We start from the raw sequence: 23,807 nt of genomic DNA, 5'->3' as shown, positions 1-23,807 counted from the left end.
TGCCTGTTTTGAAAAACATCTGTGAAGATTTGTGTACATCTATGTTTGCTACAGAGAGTGATAGAGAGTTAACACATCGCTATGTAAATGAAGTCTGAGTGATAACATTGTTTTGTTATTGTCTCTAAAATTTAAATTGGAAAAATGTAGTGCACAAAACATGCCGACTTTTATGTCTTCATTTCACTGCTCAAGCGGAGCTAAAATGTAGATACGTCATAGATATTTCCCTGTTTTGGATCAGACCCAAGGAAAACCAGGCAGATGTTATTTATTGTTCTTTGTCTATCTGTTTCCTCAGGGACACAGATACACTTATACAGATGTCCACAATAACTTTCCTTGTCATTTCTTTAAAATAGTTGCTTCACATTGTGTTTTTCACTTTTGTTTTTTCAAGACAGAAATTGTCATTTTATTTGCATACTTTTTAAATATTATTTTGTGGCAAAAGTGGCATGTCTGAATTAGAGTTTTTGTCTTCATGTGCATGGCTGTCTGTCAGCCCGTGTCTGCATGAGCTTCATGTTTTTGCAAACAAATTGAGGTTTCAGAGTTCAGGTTTCCATTTTATAGGTCGTTCTCTGCTGACTTAAAGCAGTGGTCAATGTGGACGGTCCTTTTTTTTTTTTGGTTTTTTTTTGGTTTTTTTGCAGAGAAAGAACACTTTGTTCTGCAGAAGGAAAAATAAATTGAGATGCCGATGGAACATAGAGGGAAGGTAGAGCGGGCATCATGTGCGGCATTTTAGGAGCTGGTATGGATAATATGGACGTGGAGTGTGTGTTGAGATGAGAAAATAATGCTGTGACAGTTGGCTCTTTTTTCCCTTGTGTATCCAAACGTGCATACACATGCACGCGTGCACACACTCACACACACCTCAGTCTCAGTCTTGGTTGCTTGTGGGAGTCAGAGGTTATGTTTTTGGTCCCACCGAGGAAAAGGGCAACATTACAAGTCCCGTTTCAATTAAGTCTGAGAGACAGATCCGGCTACGTTATTGCTTGGGGGAATAAATGGCACAGGACAAGACCATACATCATTCGCTTATATGCAAACACTTCACCCCAGCCCCTGACATTTACTCAATCCGGAGCCTTCTATATTTCTCAACTGTAGGCACATTGTAATTTTGTTTTGATGTGCAGAGGCTTTGGGTCAGCACATTGCCTCAGTCAGTGGTGAGCAGCGAGGAAGGAGGATCTCACTTCAAATCCTGCATGTAGTGTGTGATGACTGCCACGTTGCCTGTCCTACAGCACTTCCTGAGTAATGTGAGGCTGGGTTGATATTTTCATTTGGAGCACAAATGACACTCTCAGGCCTCAGTTCTGATGTGTTTATTGGCTGAGGTGGAAGTTTCCAGGTCTGTCATCTGCATATATAAATATATTTTCTGCACCATTTACTTTATGTACAGCAGTCGTCATGAAATCATTGCTGTGTCATGTACACCTTAAATATTTGATGTCTTTGCCGAGCTAAAATTTGTTGCCATACTCCAGAAAGTTCTAGAGTTTTGCGTTGCTGTACATGAAAGGAAATATTATGTTTAGATTTTACATATAAACCTAACAGATGAGGTTTTAGATTTATGAAATCTGTGAAGGGAGCATAAAAAACTAAGTTAACATAATAGGTCTGTTTGAAGTTAAAATTCTTCTGCTCAGACGGAAACATATTAACTTGAAGTACATTTTTCTTTTCCTCTAAAAAACTGGAACTGGAACTCGACCTTTTAAAGAAACTTTAAAGATATCATGATGTTTGTGTTTAAATTATCATTAATAATTTGAAGCTTTTCTTTTCGAGAAAAGAAACTTGACCAGGTCCGTTATTCTTACAGATGCAAACCACTCCCCCTTTAGTGCTGGCTTGTTAAAGTAAAATAAAAATAATAAATAAAAAAAAAAACTTGTGATGTGCTTGAGTATTTTTGTTAGAGAAAAAATACTCAATATCTCACACAGCATTCTGTTCTGTACACACTCATTCAGCATGTTTAAATGTAATAATAGTACTTGCTTAATTTGAAACAAAAGAAATGCAGAAATGTGCTATTCCACAGTATTTTTTTCCTCCCTTATTAAAATGTCTGCTAACAGTTGCGTCATTCCTAGTTTATAGTTAGCTGCAGTATTGCAGTCTGTTCACAATTAATGATCTGTGGCATAACACCCATTAACACTTTTCTAATGTGACACAAAAATATGGTTAGTATTATCATTAAGGAAATTATGATGGAGCCGTAGAAAAATCCCATTAGCACGGCTGTCAGTGCTCTTGACATGCGGCTCAGTGTGTTGGACTGGGTGTCGCGGGAGCTGGCCGATATCTCTTCTTATTCCATGGCATGTGTCTCTCTTGTTGTCATGGATTGTCTGCCACATGGAAAAAGAGTTCTGATTCAGAGACAATGATTGATTCCCCCCCACTGCTGTAGATGAAATTATATATCGCTGGGCTTATTTGCATCTATCTAATTTGCCTTTATAAATAGCAGTAATATTTTTTGGGGGAGCCAAATTTGCAATAATTGTGTGATGGGATTATTGATTTGTTAATTACTATCTTTTTTTTATTGCTGCAACTGGAGCGCTTTTGTTTTATTATGAATAGGTGCTCTTATCATTTGCTTACAATACAAGGCAATATATAAAGGTTGACAAATATTATGCAACATGATTAACATGCTCCTCTATTGCAAATTATTTATGACACTAATCACCAGTTCAAATAATGCTCATTAAGAAAGTTATTCATGTGCAGTGTGTGTCCTCCTCCCTCCCTTCCCTTCCCTAATTGAGGAGGGTTGACCTCTTGACCCGAGCTAAATTGAGTTGTAGTCCCTGTGGCGAGCGTCTCCTTCCCGGTCAGTCAGGGCGGATTACACAGCCATTGTGTTCGGCACTGTATCGTCCAGGCTGGCTGTAACCAAGCAGATGAGTCACGCATATCCAAGAACACACTCAGGGCTTTTTTTATGTATGAGAAGTGCTTCAAGATAGCCACACACACACACACACACCCAGACACACACAAATGCATGGCAAACCCCTTTTAAAAGCTCAAAAGATGTACACTATATATACACACATTTGTGTGCGTGCTGTCCACACACTTTTACTCTATTCTCTTACACAACGGCTATGTTTTGCTTATTCATGTCTACCACATCATTTGTTTTTGCGATTGTGATATTTCGTTGTCTGTGCATGTGGTCACCCATCTGTTTAACATATTTTGCTTTGTTTTGTTTAATTTGTTTTTTTTTTTTTTTTTTTTGTTCTGTCTCTCTTTTTTTTTTTTTTTGCTCCCCCTATTTTCCTTTGCTCCTTGTTTTTGCCCTCGTACCTGTATTTACTTAATTCATACTGAAAAAGGAAATGTCCCTTCTTTGGGGCCATCAGTCACATAATAATGACAGTTAATATGCTCATTTTTGTGTGTGGTCAGTGTGTAAATTTGTGACCTTTAATGTCACTTGTTGTGGGATTATGTTTTTCCTGCACCGTTAAAAAAAAAAAAAAAAAAAAAAAAAAATCAAAGAAGCAGTGCTGAAATGATCCCAAGTGTGTTTGGTATTGTATCAACAAAACCTAGCTGCATGATTACACTTTGTCACCAGCTGAGTGATACACTGTACCTTGTCAAACATTAATTAACTGATAGCAGTGACGCATTAATAACAACGCAGACTGAGTTGTGTTCAGTTGAAGCTATTGTCATCATGGGGCGATCATGAGCGTGAGACTATATTAATTAAAACTGACCAGCTATTTGTGTTTGCACAGTGTTGATCGAATGTCCGGTTTCCATCACTGGAGTGCGCCCTTACCTGACAGTTCAAGCTCGCTGATCACTCTTAGCTATTAATTAACTCGAAGACAGGTGCAAATGAGAAAAGAATTTGCAATTTGATGGAGGTTGTTTACTTTAAATGACAAAACTTTTAATAAGTTCACAGTGGTGAGAAATCATCACAAACTGCTGTTATGTTTAAGTTCTTATGGCATTGTAAAATAGAATTTTCTGCCTGATCTCCTTCATCTCACCAACAGGGATGGTAATCAAAACAAAAACTCCAACTCCCACCACCAATCTCTGATAGAACCATGGGGGATTTATTAGGACCCCCTATCCCTAGCCCATTTAAATGATCCTAGATGCAAGGCACTCAACAGTGCAGGAGAAACTCATTAAACTCTCAGGGCGTCAGTCACTAAGGCCTCCTAAACAGGACAAGGTTTCTGTGTTGGCGGCTGCAGTTCTATGTGGTGGCTCTAAGGGACATACCTCCATGGTGTCCAACTCTGCCTGTTCCGTCATTATTAATTGATTTAGCTAATTAATTGCCAGACCCATGAATGCTTGTTTAGCATATTTAATGTAAATCAGTTATTATCGTAACTAAGGGATGGGTTTCTGATCAAAGACAGTCATATGGAAATTAATTTCTTTATAAGCGTCTTTTGAGGAAAAATCGTCCGGTAGGATTTACTCAGAAGTTCATTTTTGCTGAAGTTCAGCTGGACGAGGCCTGATGGCAAAACATAGTTGCTCCGTCGTTTTGCAGTTTTCATAAGAAACAGCTCAACACTTTCCACTTCATTTTTCACTGAGATTTGACACCCTGCTTGACACTGACTTGTGCTCCCCTGAGGGATAGGCTTCTGCCACCATAGGATCTTGCCTTAATTATGCAAAGTACAGGATATTTTGTGTGATTTTAAAAGTGCGCCAGTTTCTGCTTTGGCAGTCACTGCCACACTCCCCTACTGGGAGGTCCTGTCAGACTCCCCCTTCCTCTTTGCCCAGCAAAATGAAAGGCTAGAAAGAAAAGACACAATGGAGAATGCATTTCAACTGCAGGGGTGGAACGCAGAGGCGTAAGAAGTCCTCAGTGAGACCCTCATTTTACATGGAACAGGTGGGAGACTCTTTTGTTCTCTTCCTGCTGTTAAAATCCATTTCATTTCTTGTCCTTGACATGCCACAAGGAATTCTCACCAGTTCCAAAAAGGCTGAAATGTAAGAGGTTCCTACCTTTTACTAAACAGAAGACATGGTTTTCAGGGCATGTGGTGTTGTTGAAAAGTCGAAAGTGGACCTAATGAGTGGATCTGAGCGCTGATCGAGCCGTCACCACATCCATCGTGCAGCAGTTTGGCGCTGCTTTGGCTGTTGTAGCACATAGTGTCTATATATATATATATGTGTGTATATATATATATATTTTTTTTCTCTTTGCATTTATAATCACAGTCAGTTTTCTGAAGATCTACAAACCTGCAAATCTTCTTTTTGATACCCATTTAATTTCACTGACTAAGGTGCTATGCAACCTTCTCACTAATGCAGTCATCAAGGTGTTTTTCACTTGGTCACTGTTGATGTTGGGAGGACGTTTCATGGGAGACGTTCATAATTCATCACGTCATTACCCAGTCCAATATGTTATTTACGTGGGTGGCTGTTTGCCTTGTTGCCAAACCTCATACATATGAAAGGCTTGCATGGATTCCCAAACCACAGGTTGAGCTGTCGAAAGCTGTTGAAATCTCCTGGAGTTTCCATACAGAAAATCTCAATAGTAAATAATAAAAAAGAAGGAAATCTCAATGTGTCTAACTTGTTTTTCACTGTTAACTGTTTCTTTCCCTCTTTTTTCCCCCCTCCACCCCACCCCATCCCACCCCCGTTCTCTTTTTCTGGCAGTAGAAGACAATGTGACAGAGGACCAGCACAGTCCCGGGCAGACTGCCATTCCAAGCGGTAATGCTCCATTTCATATTTCATCATTTTCGGCTGGAAAGTGGATCATGTGTCTGCGTGTGTGCATGTGTGTCTGTCTGCCTGTAAAATCTTTGTTTGGCTCAGAATGATGGAAAGTATGTGTTTCCTGTTTTTGAGGTTTACATACTGTAAACTGCATGGTTGCATGTGTTTTTAGAAGCGAGGGTCCGAGAGGTGTGCGGCTCTTGCTTGTGAGTGCATGTATGCAGTACACACAGGTGTGCTTATAGCTGTCCTTGTGTTTCTGTGTGTTCCTGACGTTTTTTCCGACTCTTTGTTTCCCAACCTCCTGTATGATGTAAAATAGAGCTGCCCAGATGAATGTGTCCTGTCTCCACGTGTGCCATTCACAGTGGCCCTCCAGGAACAGAGCGGTAATTCAGGTCAGGCTAGCAGAAAGCCCCCTATGAATGAAGCCTGCTCCTGATGCACCACACTGTATATTTTCATTTCATTTGTCTCTGGTAAAGGTTAAGTCTCAGGTGTGGTTATTTTAAACCCGATATGGATGGCTTCGCCCAGCAGGCTGGGGACCCTGGCTACTCCTAGGCTGCCACATTAGTCCAGCATTTACCCACAGCTTTCTGAGTGCTCCTGTGTGAAACACATGAGTTGCATGCAGCACTACAATAGATTCCAGCTTTTCTCCACTGCTTATGAACACAGTGCTATGCTATCCGGATTTTGTTTGTGATTTCTATACCAACGTAGTACAATGACCAACAATGTGTTTTATCAAAATTACATACGTAATTTACCACTTACTATATACGTGATCAGAAGCATCTTACATAGTTAAATGTTTGCTCCTCACTGGAAAAAGCAGAGCAACGCCTATCTGCTGCTGTGTTAATGTGTATTGACATGTATTGGTGGGTAGTTCTGTGGAAAGAAACTGCCTCCTTAGCTCATCTAACCCCAGCTCAAGGGATGAAGGACTGGGCATAAGAGGCAGACTTGCCTGGGAGACCTCCTGTCATCCAGAGCCAAAGCAGAGCTAATGAGTGTGCCTGATTACAACGACCCCCTTAGACACACGAATCTCCCCTCTCCCCATCCCTCCACCATCTCTATCTCCAGAGTGAGGGGAGACAGCCGCCACATGATCGATGTCTGCCTGTGGAGAAATCAGGAGGGCGCACAAATTAATTTCTCACTTTCCTCATTTGACTCCGTCTGACTGATTTATTTTTTAACCCCCTCTCAGGATGCAGCTTGACAAATGGTCAATGAGAAAAGAGTTGTTTGTGGTAGCAAACTTTTAAGGTGGTGTGAGATTTCTCTTACTGTTTGCCAATTTGTCACTTCCAACTTTTTTTTTATGCTTCATCACCACTTGTATGTGACAAGGTCTTTACCGTGGCAGCAATAATCCATCCTTATGGTTAAACCACTGCCCAAACAAGGCCCTACTTCCAGCATCAATTTGAAATGCAGTAGAAAAGCTTACCTGCTTTTCATGCATTTGCCACATTGACATACACGGCCACAATAGCCATTAGACTCCTGACAAGCTGAGGGCTTAATCAGACATGGTGTCAAGATCTGGCTCATAAGTCAACCCCCAGTCGTGCTCTTCTGTGACTGCATGCGTTCTGCAGGCCCAGCATCCTGTTTCTCATTCATGTTTGATATGTAGCAAAGGAGAAATACTAACAAAAGAGGCCTTCTACAAGATAGACAGTATTATGCATAGTATAGAGGGGCAGAAACAGTGTGATATCTGAGATTTAATGAGGTAGTGCGCTTTTTTACCCAGAGAGTGTCGAGCAGGCTTAAGATCTGCAGCTTGGCTTTACCACTGTGCTGCCTGTGTGTAATTATAACCACATGCCCCGTGCTTTTTCTTCTCTCTTATATATACATCCCTCTCTTTTTTTCATTTTCTTTCTTTCTTTCTTTTTTTTTTTTTTTTTTTGCTCTTGGCTATGTCAGATTGAGGCTGTTTTGGAAGAGGGTGTCAGCACTGTCAAAGTGGAGTGGACTCAGGCAAATGGAAGTGTTATAGAGATCTGAAGGGTTGCCTGAGTGCCAAGGTGGCGTAGTGTAGAGCGGAGTAGCATAGTGGTGGTGGTGCGGCGTACGAGACTCCGACTCCGGCTGAGGTTGAGGCTGCCCACAGATCAATGTACTGCAGGGCTCACTACAGCAGGAAGAGGAAAGGACTCTTTCACTCCACCACTTCAGAAAATCATATTCTCTATTATTCATTTCCTTTGATGTTTTACTGCACTAATGGCATAGCAAGGCGCTCCGTTCAATATTATCACTCCCTGTGAGAGAGCGAGAGAGACAGGGTGAGAGAGAGAAAGAGAGCATTTGGTATGTTCAAATGCTGTTTCTCATTCAACTGCTTTGATTTCCATTCTTCTTTGTAAGCTTATACTTTTTTGGTGCACACGTTTTAATGGAGGATGATGGCATCTGTATACCTGTGATTATATGTGCTGCTGCCTTTACGTATCACTTTCTGTGTTGTCTTCATTGTTTGTTCTTACTGCTCCTGTGACTGTTTGGTACCTCCTCTGTCTCTGCTACTCATATTTTTATCTCAGCATGCATCAAATTTTCATATCTATACTGCATGTTTGTTTGTTTTTGTTTGTTTTTTTTTTAGTGTAGCATGGAACATGATGGAAAATGTTTTTCTGACAGCAAATCATTCTTTGAGCTTGTAACATGTTTAGCATCTTAAGAGAGATGGCTTTTGACAAATGTCTCTGCTAATCTGCCTTCAAATATCAGATGCATAAAAATGTTAAATAGCAATTAGTCCTTAATAGAGAATCGGTGGGACAGATAAATCAGATTGCATGTGCCTACCATATGAACGCAGCTCCCCCCTCCTCCCTGAATCACCCCCCAATGCAAATTCTTGACAATCGCTAACAATCTGGCAAGTGTCAAGCTCACAGCCTCATCGTCGGATCATGACGTTCTTTAATGATGGGGGATCAGTGGATGTGACGGTCTAAGTGGAGAGCCCCAAATCCCATCCACACAGAGGAGGATACACTCGGAGGCACATGTGGCATTAGAATGTAGTGTGACCTATATATGGCGGGTGCTCGGCAAAAGTTTTAGATTTTTAAATAATGAGGTGCCGGCAACCGTGTGAAGGTTATTCAATCTTAATGTCCTCCTATTTCTGACAGCCTCCTTCACTCTGATGAAGGAGCGTACTCACCTTTGATCAGGCCGGTCGACATGTGTCGACAGAAGCTGCTCGCTGGTTAAAATAAATTCTTAATTTGAACTTGGGGGTGGGTGGTTGTAGGGTGGGCTGCCAGGGAGGGGGCATCATAGGATCAGGATCTCTGGGAATGATGGGGGAAATGAGGAGATGGGTGAGCTGGTAATAATGTTTTGACACCAAGGTCTTTCATTGCGCGAAGAAAGACCCAGGCAAAACCAAATGGAGCTAGACATACTGTATCTACAGGCAAGTAAGAGCGTAGCCCTCAGTGATTTTGTGCTTTTCGAGTTCAGTGTTTTGGGGCCAGATTTGAATGAAATGCAGTTCAAAACTCTGACATCCATCATATGTTGCATTTAAAAAAATTGCTTGGTACCCAACAACAACTTTTCTGCGTCTTCTCTTGTTTTAGGCATTCAATATATCTTTCAGTCTTTAAGCTTAGGGTTAGATGTAAAATCTCCAGTGAGCTTAAAGGCAGAGTTCACGATGAAAGTTAACTTTCTGCATGAAAAATATAGGGAGTTGAGGCCTTGCAGTGTGGCCCGAATATTCCTTTTACCTCTTCATATTCATATTTTTCCCTTTGAGCATTCTTGCACAGTCATACTCTTCTTTCCTCTTCTCCCCAGTGGTCAGTGTCTCCACCTGTCTTAGTGTGTGGGCCAGACAGTGGGGGACAAGTGGTGTAGGCTTCCCTAATAGGGACCGCAGGTCCCTGGTGGGGCTAATAGAGCAGAGAAGAGAATATCAATTAAAAGGTTATAAATATTTAAGAGCAGAAATATTCAATAATATAAGGGTGGGGGGTCCAGAGGACTCCTCAACTTACAAAATGAAAGTTGTGCCATGATAAATGTCGCTAGACACAATAAGAGACAAGAGTGCATGTGATGGATGGACTGGAATTCCCAGTCACATATTACATAGCTTTAAAGATGTCAATCACCATTCGGACTTCCACATTTTACTGGTGTAGTACTAATTCACTTTTAGTGCCGTTAAGACTGCAAAATTTATCCTCAAAAATCTTTCAGTCAGATCTTCATTATATTCCCCTCATGAATAATTTCTCAGTCTGAGCTACGATCGTCTTACTTTGAGCTGACCTTATCAGAATATGGATCAGCAGTCAATGCAGCATCCCTCTTGTCCTTACCTCCTACAATAATATGGTCCATCTGATTAACAAAATTAAAGTGGGTGTTGGGCATGATAAAAAAATTCTCAATATGCCACACATGCTTCCCCTTCGTATTCGACATGTGATTGTCAGCCTTTCCAAGCATGCTGGTATTGATCTGCTGTCCAGCCTGTAGAGACTGGTAGAGGAGGATGTCCTGATCTGATGGATTACTGTATAAGGCCCAGAGGCACAGGAACCTCAGTATTGACATGGCTCTTTAATCCCAGGGTTGGACGTGACCTTGCCGTGTCATATCCCACTTGCGCTCCCCCAACAGCCCACCCCTTCTCTCCCACACACCCAAACATGTAGCAGTTTACACTTCCAGCACTGCATCACGGTGGAGCACTAGAGGTCACTCAGCTCGACTGAGAGCACTGACCCAACGTGGAATCACATGGAAACTGGAAGATACAGCTGAAACTTGTCACCGCAAACAAGAGAAAACTAGGAGTGGAAATCAAACTCACACATGCATAAAGCTTTTTTGGGCTTTAAGTGCATACATTTCCCAGTTGTTCTGAATTGTTCTTTCACTTGGTCGTTATTGTGAATCTATTACCCATGAAACAATGTGAGAGTATCAACTTAATATAAAATAGAAGCATAAAATGCATCTTCATTCCACACAAGGAAATGTAGTTTTTATATCAGAAAAGTAAAATGCTTAAATGTAGCCATCATTTGTTTCCTTGACAGGATCGAGTTGTAATATTAGAGAAATTAATGATTCATAAAGGCCGTTGTAAAAGAAAAATCAAAGTCTCAACCTCCTCCACAGGCAACCTGCAAAAAAAAAGACATGAAGTTTTCACATTTCAGTACATATTGTGAATTCTATGGCTATGTCTGTGGATGAATCATAAGTCTATATTGTGTGGCTTTTGGCCTCCGTCAGAAGTGTTTCCCCCAGAGCAAGAAAGGCCTGCATCTGTGAGGATTGGGTTGGGATTTTCATTTTCTTGAAACACCTTCTGTTCTGTTCTGCATGGTCCCACCAGGGACCACAGTGCTGATATTTTTAGAGGGCATGTTCCGAGAGCCTCAGTCGCCAAGAGGGAAGGACAATGGAGGGTGTGATGTTACATCAATACTTGGCGCAAGTGGGGGAAAGGAAAAATCCTGGGTGGCCTTGATGAGTTCTGGAACGCCTTTCCTCAAGGAATTTCACAGTTTAAGAGCACCCAACAGAAGGAGGTCTTAAAATGGCTGCCCCTGTGTATGTACCCATATATATACACAACCACACCTGCACACATCAACACCTCACACTATTTGTCTTCAGACACTGTTAATCGTGTGCTAGGTGAAGAAAAACAAGTTTCCTCTTAACATCCCCCTATGGAGTTTCAGGACAAACTGAGGAACACTTGCATCACTGGGACTTAAAATGGCTGCCAGTGAAGTGCAAAGGTTCCTCTCCCCCACAAAGCCTTAACCAGGGGGACATGATTTTTGGTTGTAAGTATGGCTTTTTAATCAGTCTTATTGTGAAGTATAATAGTCACACCAGGGGAGAAAGAGGGCTGTAGGCCAATTTATAAAATGCCGATCCAATTCCAATGCTTTTTTACTATGTCTCGTCTGAACAAAGGTGTTTATGGTAAGATGTGAGTGAACAATGCTGGATTTGGATTTGGATTATTTTAGAATGACTTGGAGAACGTCAGGTTGGACTGGTCTTTTGAAAGATGATTCCTAGTCATGGTTCAGGGTAGTCAGTCGCCTACCCCTGGCACTGCTGCAGCACAAAGCCAACAAGAGACAAAACTGCAGATGGATTGAAGAATATTGATGTGTGCGACCCGCGGCTGCCTGCGAGCAAGGCTGAATAATTTAGGGAAGTGTGTGTCGTGACGACAGCCTAACACACACCAATCTCAGTTTTGTGTGTCTGTGCTATGCTCCATACATCCACAGTTCTGGTTTACATGTGTGGGTAATATGGCAAGGCCTGTCTTAGTCGATAGATGCTGACTGATGCTCTTCAACACGCACTGGCGGAATTTCATATTTCTTTGGTCCAGCCAAAACTGCAATCCAGGATTTATTGACTACACATATTCCCATCAGTCTAGTTTCATATACTGAAGTTTTGCTTGGGTGAAGCAGGGCAAACACAACGTAAAACCATTTCTAATAACAGAGCCATGTACGTGCGTGTGTGTGTGTGTGTGTGTGTGTGTGTGTGTGTAAGCATTGTGCCACTCTGTGTGTGCCTGTATATCTCTCACCCTCACCTGCCCAACAGTTCTGTTATGGCACGAGTGGTTGAGTAACAGGGGCCCAAATTGAACCTGCATTTTTATTACAGCTTTTATTATTGTTTTTATTAAATCCAGAGTCTAGAAATCCATTTTATTGTCACCCAGAGGAAGCTGTAGTACTTCACTGTGTGGGTCACCCCTCTGACTATGTGGTGCTGTCATTTCCTGTGGCTCGGCAGATCCAGAGTGCGCCCTCGAGAGGGCGGCGGAGGATGGTGAGACTGGGCGTCTGAGGAAGAGGCTGCTCTCTCCAGAGGAAGGAGAGGAGGGAGAGGAGGAGGACGAGGAGCCTGCACTGCACAGCTGCGACAGCTGCCGGCAGGTGTTCGAGTCGCTGAGCGATCTCACCGAACACAAGATTAATCAATGCCAGCTGACAGGTAAACAACGTTCAGCCCACCGAGCCTCCCCTCCACTCTGCCACTCAGCTCTTCTCCCACTCCCACTCTCACTCTATGCCTTCACTAGAGAATATGCCACACTATGTGTGTTAGTACACTGCGCCAAGGGGAGCACGACAGCAGACTACCACTTTCCTTGGTAGAAATCCAACTACACAGACACACAACGGCTTCACACACGTAGCACATTATTTATATGTGCTGTATATCAATATCCACAAACATTGCACACAAATAGATCTCCTTGTGTTCTTATAATAGATCAATGTAGGCTGCACTGTATGTATTTATAGTATGTGCATTGTGTCCTTCTCTTTTTCTTTGTAATTTGTTTAAAATTGCATGCATGCATTACATGGTGCTACGAGGTGCCACACAAATCAAACCACCAACTGGAAACAGAACCTTGCTTCAGGAAAGTCCCTCAGCTGGTCCCAATGCTAGCTAGCTGCAATAGTAATACCTAGTGGGACTGAAAGAGAAGGATGCCATTGGCAGACTGTGTCATTGACCTGTTGATGGATGAATAGAGCTATAAATATCCTGACAAGGTGGCAGACAGAACTAATGATGTGAACTGAAGGTTTCCATGTGCTTCTGCTGGACTTGCTGTCCTCCTTTACACGTCCTGATGGGCCCGTATTGAGAAGCACCATCTGACACACATTTCCCAATGTTTGGGCACAGAGCTTGTCTCTTTCCATTTTGTTCAGTAACAGAATATGAACAGGCTAAAATGTAATGATCGTGTTACAGATTTAGCACAGAAGCTTCTGTTTATCATTTCAAAGCAAACTCAAAGCACCGTGGAAGAGAAAGCTAGTGTAGTGTCTGTTTACATTCAAGCACAGTATGATTTCATATTTTGCAACCCACAATCAGCAAACCACAAATTATAGGGTCGATATCCCATGAGTTTTACAAAGATTTTCCATCAACTGTAAGACATTCTCACAGTGTGTATGTTTGTGTGTCTCACAGTGTCTGTGTGTAAAGTGTATGCATGAGAATGCTACCGATGGTGTTAATTTAAGCCAAAATGCATGCATCTTTATTGTAGGAGTGATTTCATACACGTAGGCCTGCTTCTTTACTTGAATGTGTGCTTCAAGGGCACTCGGGTGTGCAGATTTAAAAAAAAAACAAAAACCATGCTTAGTCGACTAAAGGTGTGAAAATCAATGTACTGTTCCCTTTAACATGACTGTCATCCAAAAAAAGGCATTCACTTGGTTTGAAAGAAACTATGCCCAGAACCTCCTGCCACCCTTTTTTTTTAAAAACCCAATTCCCTCAAAACAACACAGATTTGAGAGTCCATTTGGTGGAATCTAGGAAATAAATTCATAAAGGGCATAATTTAAGACATAGGGAGACATGAAATAACACAATTTCAATTAAAATTCTCTTTTAACTATATTTGTTTTATAGTGTAATATTAAGGAAATGTCAGTAATGTTAAAAGAGTTCTGTATTTGATTCAGGGACAGGCCTTTTATGTTCAGCATCGTTGTAATGTGGTCATGACTGACTCAGCCGTATTTTTCCTATAATTAAGCCTGGCTTTTATAAATGTCAATCTTACGGACAAATAACTCTTAATTGCTCAATGATGAAAAAAAAACACACTTTGGATAAGAGCCCCTGTGGAAACCAAACAAAAGAATCTAATTGCCATTAGGGTATTGTGATTTTGCAGAAACACTCTATTAGTATTCAAACACAGTGGGTGAAAAGAAACTTCGAGATGGCATACTAAGTACTTTGAATGTGCACGTGTGTGTTTGTGTGCGCGCATGTGTGTTTGGGTGTAGGTGTGTGTGTGTGAGCATGTTTGTGTATTCTCTGGAATATGGGAGGAGATTTCCTATGTGGCATTATGTAGACATCCATGACCAATTAATCTGCCTTACATCAAGTCTCTACTCACAGATGGATCCTTTATTAGAACCATTTTCTAATCAACCACCAGCACCTGCTAAACTCTCCATTTTTACAATTTCAAATGTTTTATTTTTGGTAAACAAATCGCAGAGCTTGACTGGAACCAATCCACATATGGAGATTTGCTTGCTGCTTCCCAACAGTACTCAGCTCAGCCTTTTCCCCCAGCTGATATCCCACAAGCATATACAGTGTTTTAGCAGAACCAGCTAGGCCCAAATACATTCACCCCCTCCCATGTTTATAGGCCTCATTATACTGTGTCCATGTGTAGAGTAAAGAAGTGAGACAAAACAGACTAAATAAAAGTCTCAACAGATTCTAGCAATGTGTCGACCACGCCCGATAGACACAGAGAAAAAGAAAGATGTTACATGTCACTGCAATCAATGGTGGCCATTGTCTCCCCCTCGTCTAGCAGAGGTGTAACACCTTTCCATGCACTTAAGCCGTGACCACTGCAGTGCGCTAAGGGAGCACATGGGTATGGATTGCCTCGTGTCCCCGATGCGATCGGTGATATTGATCGCACTAATGCTGGACTGCAGAGGAAGGCAAGAGCCTGAGAAAGGGAGCAAGGGAGAAGGAGCGAGATGGGGAGAGAGAAAAAGAGAGAGTGCTGCAGGAATGCGTCCCCAGGGAGCCTGTCTTGGGTTGGGGCAGGGCTTCAGGAATGCTCCCCAGGAGATCCTAGTGAAGGCTAGGGCAGGGCTGGAAGAATGTTTCTCTAGAGAGTTGAGAGTGGAGGCTTGCTGGGGCAGGGCTAGAGGAATGTTCCCCCAGAGCACCCCTTTAACTCTTGGGCAAAAGTGGAGGGGCTCCGTGGGGGGAGAGCTCTCCCCCCACCCCCCCCTCCGGCTCCAGGATGGCTGTGGATCAGGTTTCCGTGTGGGGATCAGCATCCTGCCGACAGGGCTTTAGGCTGCCCTGGGGAGGAGACAGGAGGCTGGAGGCACTGCTATTCCATAGGTCCTTCCAAAAACACTTCACAAATGCTTTGTCTCAATGTCTCACTGTATTGTCTGTACACCCCTTGTATTGTTACTTATCCTTCATGCAGAAAGAGAAACAGTGTCTGCAGTTTGACTTTTGCTCTTAGTTGGCACAAGACACGCTCACATGCTAGATATGAGACCGCACTGGTAGGCAAGGAAACAGACCTTCAGACTTACTCGCCGAAGAAATACCTTGCTCCTCAGCTCATTTCCACTTGTGTTTACTAGCTAGCCCACACTGTAAATAAAAATAACACCTCTTGCTCAAAATTAAATTGAGAAGATTTTAATTTCACTTCACCTTTCACTGTCACTTCTCCAATTCCGGTCTCTCTGAAGGTATTTGAATAGCCTAGTGCACACATGGGCTGTCAGCCTTTTGGCCATTCTTTCATTACGGGTCCATCTCCCTTGAGCAACACCTTTTCTTGTGTCCTTCACTAGAGGAGGGGCATGGCTGCTCCCTCTAGAGAGATCTGTGCCCTGCTATTTTAACCCTCTGTGAGATGACCTTTTTAATAAGTGTCTTTCTCTGTTTTCCTGCCGGCCACTGTGCGAGCAAACAGAGCATGTCTTCTGCTTCCCTCAGATAAAGGAATCAATCAGAGAGGGTGCAACAGAGAAAGAGAGAGATAACTGGGCCATATATGGATTTATATTATGTAGATTTCCCCTTTCTTCTTCCCTGTAGACATTGGAAAATGCACTCAGCTTCAATAAAATACGTTTCAGATTTATGAGAAAAATACAAATGAAATACTAATACTCAGTGAAAAACAATAAGATCCTCCCACAATGCAGACAAGCGGTAATATGATAGAAATAGTTTCAACAAATTTCTCATATGAAGCCTCTCTTTTCAACAGCTAAACCCATCGACATGCTGTGCGCTGTATGTTTTCCCCCTTTCCATTCCTGAACCAAAACATGTTTGCTGCTTGAATTCATTTACATGAAGTCTTTGGGTCAGCAGCATGGAAACATTCAGTAATCCTCTCAACTATGAACAGTATCCTGGCGTTTTGTTGTTTTTTTTTTTTTTTTTTTTACTTTTTTCAAAATGTTCATATTGGTTGTATAGTTATTTTATTTATTTATTTGCCTTTGTTTCTCCTTTTTTTTTTTTTTTGATTTTTTTTTTTTTTTTTTTACACTAACTTTGTGACTTGATCCAACAGCTGCTTTGTGGCTGCCAAGAAGAATGTGCCAAACTGCAAAGACTTTATTTGCTTCAAAAGGGCTCTGATAAGAGGAAAGTGACATGAGCGAGACCTGATTAGCCGAACTCTGAGCCACTGCCGTTCATCAGAAATTCTGCTGTGTTTTTGCCCGGGCGTCTTGCGACATCCTGGTACAAAGAGCAGCACACTGATTACAAGGCTTTGAAAAGAGGAGAGGCGGTCAGGGGAGAATAGCTACTTCTGGCACAACGCAGCCACTGAAAAGAGACCTCATGCTAGAGTAAGCTCTCAGAATTGGGCTTGATGCTTTCCTGTGTGTGTGTTTGTGTGGGGGGCATTTTCAGTGTGATTGTCTATGGGGGGGAGAGGGAAATAGGTAGGAAGAAAAGAGAGAGAAAGAAAGGGAGAGAAAGGGGGTATTAAAGTAGATGTTTGACTCCACGGCCTAGCATCCCTGTGCATTTCCTCTCTGTGCGACAGCGCCAGTAACGTTTACAGGAGTGTCATTAGGAATTCAAAGCATATGCCCTCGTGAGGACACCCTCTTTCTGTCTCCCCTGTGTTTCACACCGCACACATTCTGCACTGTATAAAGTATTTATTGGTCTTTGTAAAACGGCACTGCATTTTCTGGAGACAAACAATCAAAATAAGAATAGATGAGCCTTCGTTTTATGCCTGTGAATGTCTGGGTGTGTGCGTGTTTGTTTCAGCGTCCAGCGCCGCAACTCTTAGCATCTATCCAACACATTCTGTCTCTCATGTATGTGCTTGCTCAATTGGCCTTCCACTTGGGCATGTAAACACACACAGACACGTATTAACACACACGCACACGTGCTCCTTTGCATCACTTTTGTGTATGCACTTCTTCTGCATCTTAGACGACACATAATTCATTGCCCAAGAGGGTGAATACATGCTGCCATTTTATCCATTTGACCTCTTCCTTAAGTAGGTAGCCACAATAGACGCAAAGGTATGAGGACAAAACAAATAATCTCACATACTCACCCAGTGCATGCACTAAGTGAAAACACTATATCAATGACACTGTTATTTCCCCCCTCCACTTTATTGCATTGCTTCGAAACTACTGACTTTAGTTGTGTGACAAAGACCTGGCCATGGATTGGTTGTCTTGGTTTCGCATGCTCTCTTCATCTCTCCCTGGCCCTGGCTCTGCCTGCTCTTTGTTCACTCTCTTCCTCAGCCTGCAAGTCTTTTTCAGCGGCACAGGCAGAAGAACAGCACATTAAATCTTAATAGGACTGCGTCTGGCCGTGTTGAATTGCAGAGCGTGTTAAGCCGGCGCTTTCCTCCCCCTTGGCACACGCTCGTGGAAGTGGAAAACAATTGAATAAAAGAAACCGCTCCCTCCCTCTGTAGCGCAAGCGACTTCGGCTGATCTGCTGAAGCTATGAGACTGAACTGACTCTAGCTCACAAATGGCTTAAGCCCTTACTGAGAAACTGTAGCATAATTTACATTAGTCTGTTTCAAAATGCATAGACATACATGGAAGGTAGGTGCAGGATTTACATGACCACCCACAATGAAGCTGTTGCATATTCCCCTCACAGTGAGAGCTGCTACGTACCAGTTCTTTCAAATAGCCATAATGCTGAGACAAATAAAACACAGTAGAAGAGGACGAAACCAGATAGATAAGTGAAACATACCAAAACAGGGGAAAGACAGAGGAAGAAGATAGGCAGAAGAGAATAGTGCAGAGACACAGTCAAGGTAGGGGAGAGTCATTCTTAGCAGCAACAGAGATGAGAGTCCAGGCCTGCTTTGTAAAGCAGTCAGAGGTGGTAATTAGCCAATGATGAGTTGACTGGTTGTGTGTCCAGTGCACGGCACTGCTGGGTGGGGCTGTGGGAGGTAGATAAGGCCAGCAGTGGGCTTATCTCTGAGAAGGCCAGGCACCAGGCCTGCCAGGCAAATCCACCCACAGACCAGCCGCATTTTATTAACAACATCATTAATGCCAGACAGGTTATGTGCGGTGGCTCGGAAGAGAGACAGGAAAAAGTAAAAAACAAAGTCTCAATTCCTGCTTGGCTGGCCGGTCTAAAGTACATAGGCACCGGTTGACGTGTTTTGAAAGCAAGGAGCTTGTGGAGATGTTTACCAGGTAGGCAGCCAACGGAAGGGCACAGAGAGCGAGCTTGGATCTTACCTCTGGGTTTTGCTCACTCTCCTCTGGGTACCTAGAATTCAAATGATTTTCTTTTTTTCTCTTTCAAACGTGGGACTGCTCACTAGAATAATGATGAGGCAGATACAGAGAAACGTAACTAGGTACAAAGAAAAGGCAAAAATGTATTTTAAAAACTTTATGGACATTTTCTTAGCTTGGTTTTCTAATAAATGCTTTGTGTAATGTTGAGGGGTTTTTTTTCTCTCTCGGTCTGCATAGCACATTTAGGTGAGCCGTGGTTTTGTTTATTTGAAGAATTTACATTTAAATAAAAGAAAAAGAATGCAGTTATACCAGGATTTTTTTTTATGCTTTAGTTTGCAGCAATAGTATTTCCTTCAATCACTGAGATGGTTTGTGGCAAATGAGCATTCGCTTGTTCTGGCTTGATTTTTAAACAATAATGTGAAGTGCATAACATGAACAAACACTTGGTTTGCAATTAGCAGTATACCATTAGCATATCAAATGCCAAAGAGCTTATCAGTGCCATGTTTCTCAACTATAATTTACACCAGCAGTCGACAGGATGTAACATGGCTTTGAGACAAAAGGCAAGTTTATCAATCAGCACATACCTCATTTGCAAATGCTTGAAAGAAACATGTACAGGCTTTTAAATCGCGTTAACATTCCCTACTGAAAAGGTCGTAAGATTTTGCTTATGTCTGCATGGAAATATACTGAACATTGATCCCCATAGGGTTTTTTCCTTAGATGGCTTTTGCCAAACTCACCAGTAATGGGAGGACGGGAAGGAGGGAGATGGAGGGCGGTGGAAAGAGTGACCAGTCCGACAGGTTTATGTCTCCCTGCAGGCTGAGCTCTGTGGAGCGGGCCCACAGGAAGAAGAAGAGCCAGCTGTGACGGCATCCTGCTAGCCATTGTGGTTTAGGAACTTTGGGGGTTACACTATCACCGACTCAACATTTCCCCCTTCTCCCATACCCCTCCCTGGGGTTGTTTATGTTGGCCAGGGGGTGGTGTTTGGGTGGGGGCTGCTATGGGGCTCTGTGGAACAGCCACTCCTATACTTCAGGATATGCGGAGTCCAACCACCCACAAGGACAGGGATTCTCAAATATCATGTGAAGTCACACATTTGTTCTTCAGTTCTAATTGCCATTTTTCAGACGGGAAGGTGGGTTCATAAATTTAGGTTTATGGGCAGGATGGGTGTCGTTTAAGGTCTCTGAGGCCACCAGCTGTACTGTGCTTTGGTGGTGGGAACAGCATGTGTCAGTACAGAACACAATTGTTTGACGGTAAAGCCATGCTACCTGGTAATACAGATATATCCTCTTAATGTTAAAAGTAGTGGACAGTTGGGGATCCAGCACTGCTGAGATTGTAAAGGTCATCTAATCTATTCCACCTCCAACCTGCCTGGCTGATCAGTCATCCTGGAGGAGTCAATCGATTTGATTAGAGAGCCTCTCCTAAGAGGTGGCCTCCCAAGAAGTAGCTGGGATTTTGCGAAAGGCTACAGAGTGTGCCAGCTTGATACATGTCTCTGTGATAAACCAAGACATTAAACTCCCTGATTGAATAGTAATTCGCCACCTGTGGTAGCCATTCTCTAAATAAGCCGCTGATTTAAAACAGCTAAGACCATCTACTATTACTATCACTTCATCGTGTTATCGCACTCATTCTATATGCAATGCATGGTACTTTCAAATCAGATCAACAAAGTCCTGCAGGACTGACTGACAGCTAAGAGATATTGGGCTGTAGTAAACAGAGTGGTAATCTTTATATTGGGACATTATGTGCCCTCAAGTCAAAGCATGATGCATCTTTCTCATCATGAACTCGGTTTGTAGAACATACCCCACAAACAAAGTCAACAGACAAAACCGTAGTATGATTGGATTTTAATCCAATTGCATTATTATTCCAGCCTCCCATTGGCCATTCATTACTCTCACATGGAGCCTGTGTGGGTTGTTATCACCCAATCAGGCTCAAGACTGTATTCTGGAGAGCATGCTTTCGTTTGCATCCTTTAAACCCTCTGAGCCCACCCTCTCTCTGGGCCCACCAACGGAATACCTAATTCCAAAGTAAACTGATTGCTCTCTCCAACAAGATTACACTGTGATGATGTTAGCCAAATGAGACTACTATACGGATGCAACCAGGGCTGGCAATGATGCTTACTGCAAGATGACTGATCAGCATGTTAAGAGAAACGAGTTTGGAGGGAAAAAAAAGGGGAGGAGAAAACGAGGGATAGAAATCAAAAGAGTCTGAACGAGTTGTGCGCGTGGGGGTAAGCAGAAATGTAATTTGCTTCTCACCTCAGGCGACTGGGCTCTAAGGCCAGTAAATATGCAAACAAGCTGAGCCCTGGCCATCAATATGAAAACCCAGGATGATTACTAATCTCCATCGCAGAAGTAGATTGAGGTCTGTACGGCAGCGCCATGCAACATGAGGGAAAGAAAAAGGAAGGTTGGAGTCCAAACTGGATCTCCATATTGGCCCCAACAGAGTCATGGGCATATTTGACCTTCAGTTTGATAAGTAATATACTATTTATGATGCATACAAATCAGCGATACGGCAGCAAAAGTGTCTTAAACACACACTGCAAACATTTTTAAAGGAGCCATTAATCTTCACATCATATTCTGAATCTAATTACGAAACTAATGCCAATACTTGTCTGTAACTTTGAACGTTGTTCTCAACTCACCTCAGTCTTTACATCATGGAGACTGTCTTGTCTGATATAACCTCTTAGACGTGAGGCACAGTAGTTTACCAGCCCATTGTCATTCCCTATCCGTAATCCAGGATAAAAAAAAAACCTATGGGACATGGACCAGGCTGGAGTCATTAGGTGTGTGCGTGGCTTACCCAGACAGCCAGATAAACCAGATGCCTCGGGATGGCCAGGGGTCATCTCTCTGTGAGAACACGTTGTTGATGTCCTTGTTTCTCTCTCTAGTTCTGCTTCACCCACACTCCCTCACTCTCCCCCTCGTCATCATTCCTTTCTCTCTTTCTCTTCCTTGATTGCTGTGCACAGTCATCACAAACACAGAGGTCCATGTTGGAGCTTAGCAGTCGAAGAACCTGTCAGCTAAAGGGAAGAAGGGAAGACAAACAGGGGAGTAGTCTGTGGCCTTAGGTTGAATGCCTGAGGGTGTACTATGTGTGGAGAATAGTTAGTGCAGAAGGACGCACCAAGTCTGCAGGTGAATCCTTTCATTTTGGGAGACTTAATGCATTTGAATCATCACCTCTAGGGGGTAGTGTTATGACTTTCTGTCTCAGAAGGAACCTTGGTGTGAAATGCAGCAAAAGTTGTGTATTTTGCTTTTTTTTTTCTTTTTTTTTTTTTTATAAATACAGCAGGAGGGCCATGTAAGGGGAAAATATATATTCTAAAAATGCCTTCCTAGTCTTAAACATAATTGACTATTCCTTGTATTTTAGTGTGTGTTTCCAGCATTGAGCTTTACCCTCTGCAGTGAGTGCACAAGGCTTGAGGATGTTTACCTGGCATGGTGCCTGTTGTAGCTGCCCTCCTGTTGAGGAAAAGCAGGTCAGGCTATAGCATTGTGTTTGTTTGTGTGAGCGTGAGAGCATTTTTGGGTTGTGTATTAGCATGTGGACGTGTTACTGTGTGTATATGTGAACAAGAAGGGGGAGATTATTAGGATGGAAAGGCTCAGAGAGCATGTTACATTCAGCCAGCAAAAAATGAGAGATGTATATCCAATCAAAGTATTTATTTTTCAGGAGCAGAAAGATGTGTGGATATGGGGGGCGATGAGTAAGTGGGCTCACAGTCCATCTGAACCATCCATCTTCTCGACCATCAATCTTCCCCTCTCCCCTTTCCCTCTGTTCATTTACTCATCCAGCCATTTATCCATCATCACCCATGACCAAAGGGCCATGTCTCTTTGTGGCCCTGATAATCTGGACCAATTTCCTCTGCAATTTATTTCCCAGCCAACCACCCACCTGGTCAAGCAGCATCATGCTTCTCAAGGTAGAGCCATTAATCCCAGCAAGCACCTTCCCACCAATCACCAAGTTTTTTTTTTTTTTTTTTTTTTTTCTTCCCCCCCTCTCAAGCCTCAGATATTTTGCCTTTTTTGTTTTGAAGTTGTATTTCAGGGTTGGAGTAAGCCACCTTTCTTCCTCTCTTAGTTAACTCTCTGACACCACTCAGCAGCCGTTGTTTACCCCCAATCTTCTAACCCTTCTTTGTGTTCTATTATCATCTTCCATTTCTATCCATAGCTCTCTCTGCTGGCTTCCATCTTTCTCAGTCTTTCTCCCTCCCTCCATCCTGTCATGGCTCCTCAGTATTCTGCTGCTGTCTTGTGTGGAGTGATTTTGCCCAGACACGTCTGGCTCTGGGTAAAGTGCGGTCCCCAGAGAGCGCGCTCTGCAGCCCCCAGGTCGCCGGCACCATGAATACATTATGATCCCCATTTCCATCCTGTTGCCACGGCAGCACTTTTAGAGCCGCAGGGCGATTAAGACGTGTGCTGTCGATACCCTGATAGGAGCAGAAGTTGGATCTGGGAGCTGGCCTTTGATCAGATTCCATCCTCCCGCCTGCTATTGGTGGCTTCGGCACAGGAAGACAAAGAGGTCTTGTGGGCT

The 23,807-nt window shown here is 42.7% G+C and overlaps 1 protein-coding gene across 1 annotated transcript in view; it reads left to right on the top strand.

Annotated features, from left to right (window-relative positions):
• Positions 1-23,807, top strand: part of znf521 (zinc finger protein 521) — an 88,972-nt gene that overhangs the window by 1,840 nt on the left and 63,325 nt on the right. Inside the window, 2 exon segments of the mRNA XM_029524804.1 lie at positions 5,725-5,778; positions 12,628-12,828. Of these exon segments, the coding sequence (XP_029380664.1) occupies positions 5,725-5,778; positions 12,628-12,828 (255 nt within the window).

Source organism: Echeneis naucrates, chromosome 17 (assembly GCF_900963305.1).
Source record: "Echeneis naucrates chromosome 17, fEcheNa1.1, whole genome shotgun sequence".
NCBI classification, from domain to species: Eukaryota; Metazoa; Chordata; class Actinopteri; order Carangiformes; family Echeneidae; genus Echeneis; species Echeneis naucrates.
The sequence above is the reverse complement of the archived record's forward strand: the minus strand, read 5'-3'. Positions and strand labels throughout refer to the sequence as shown.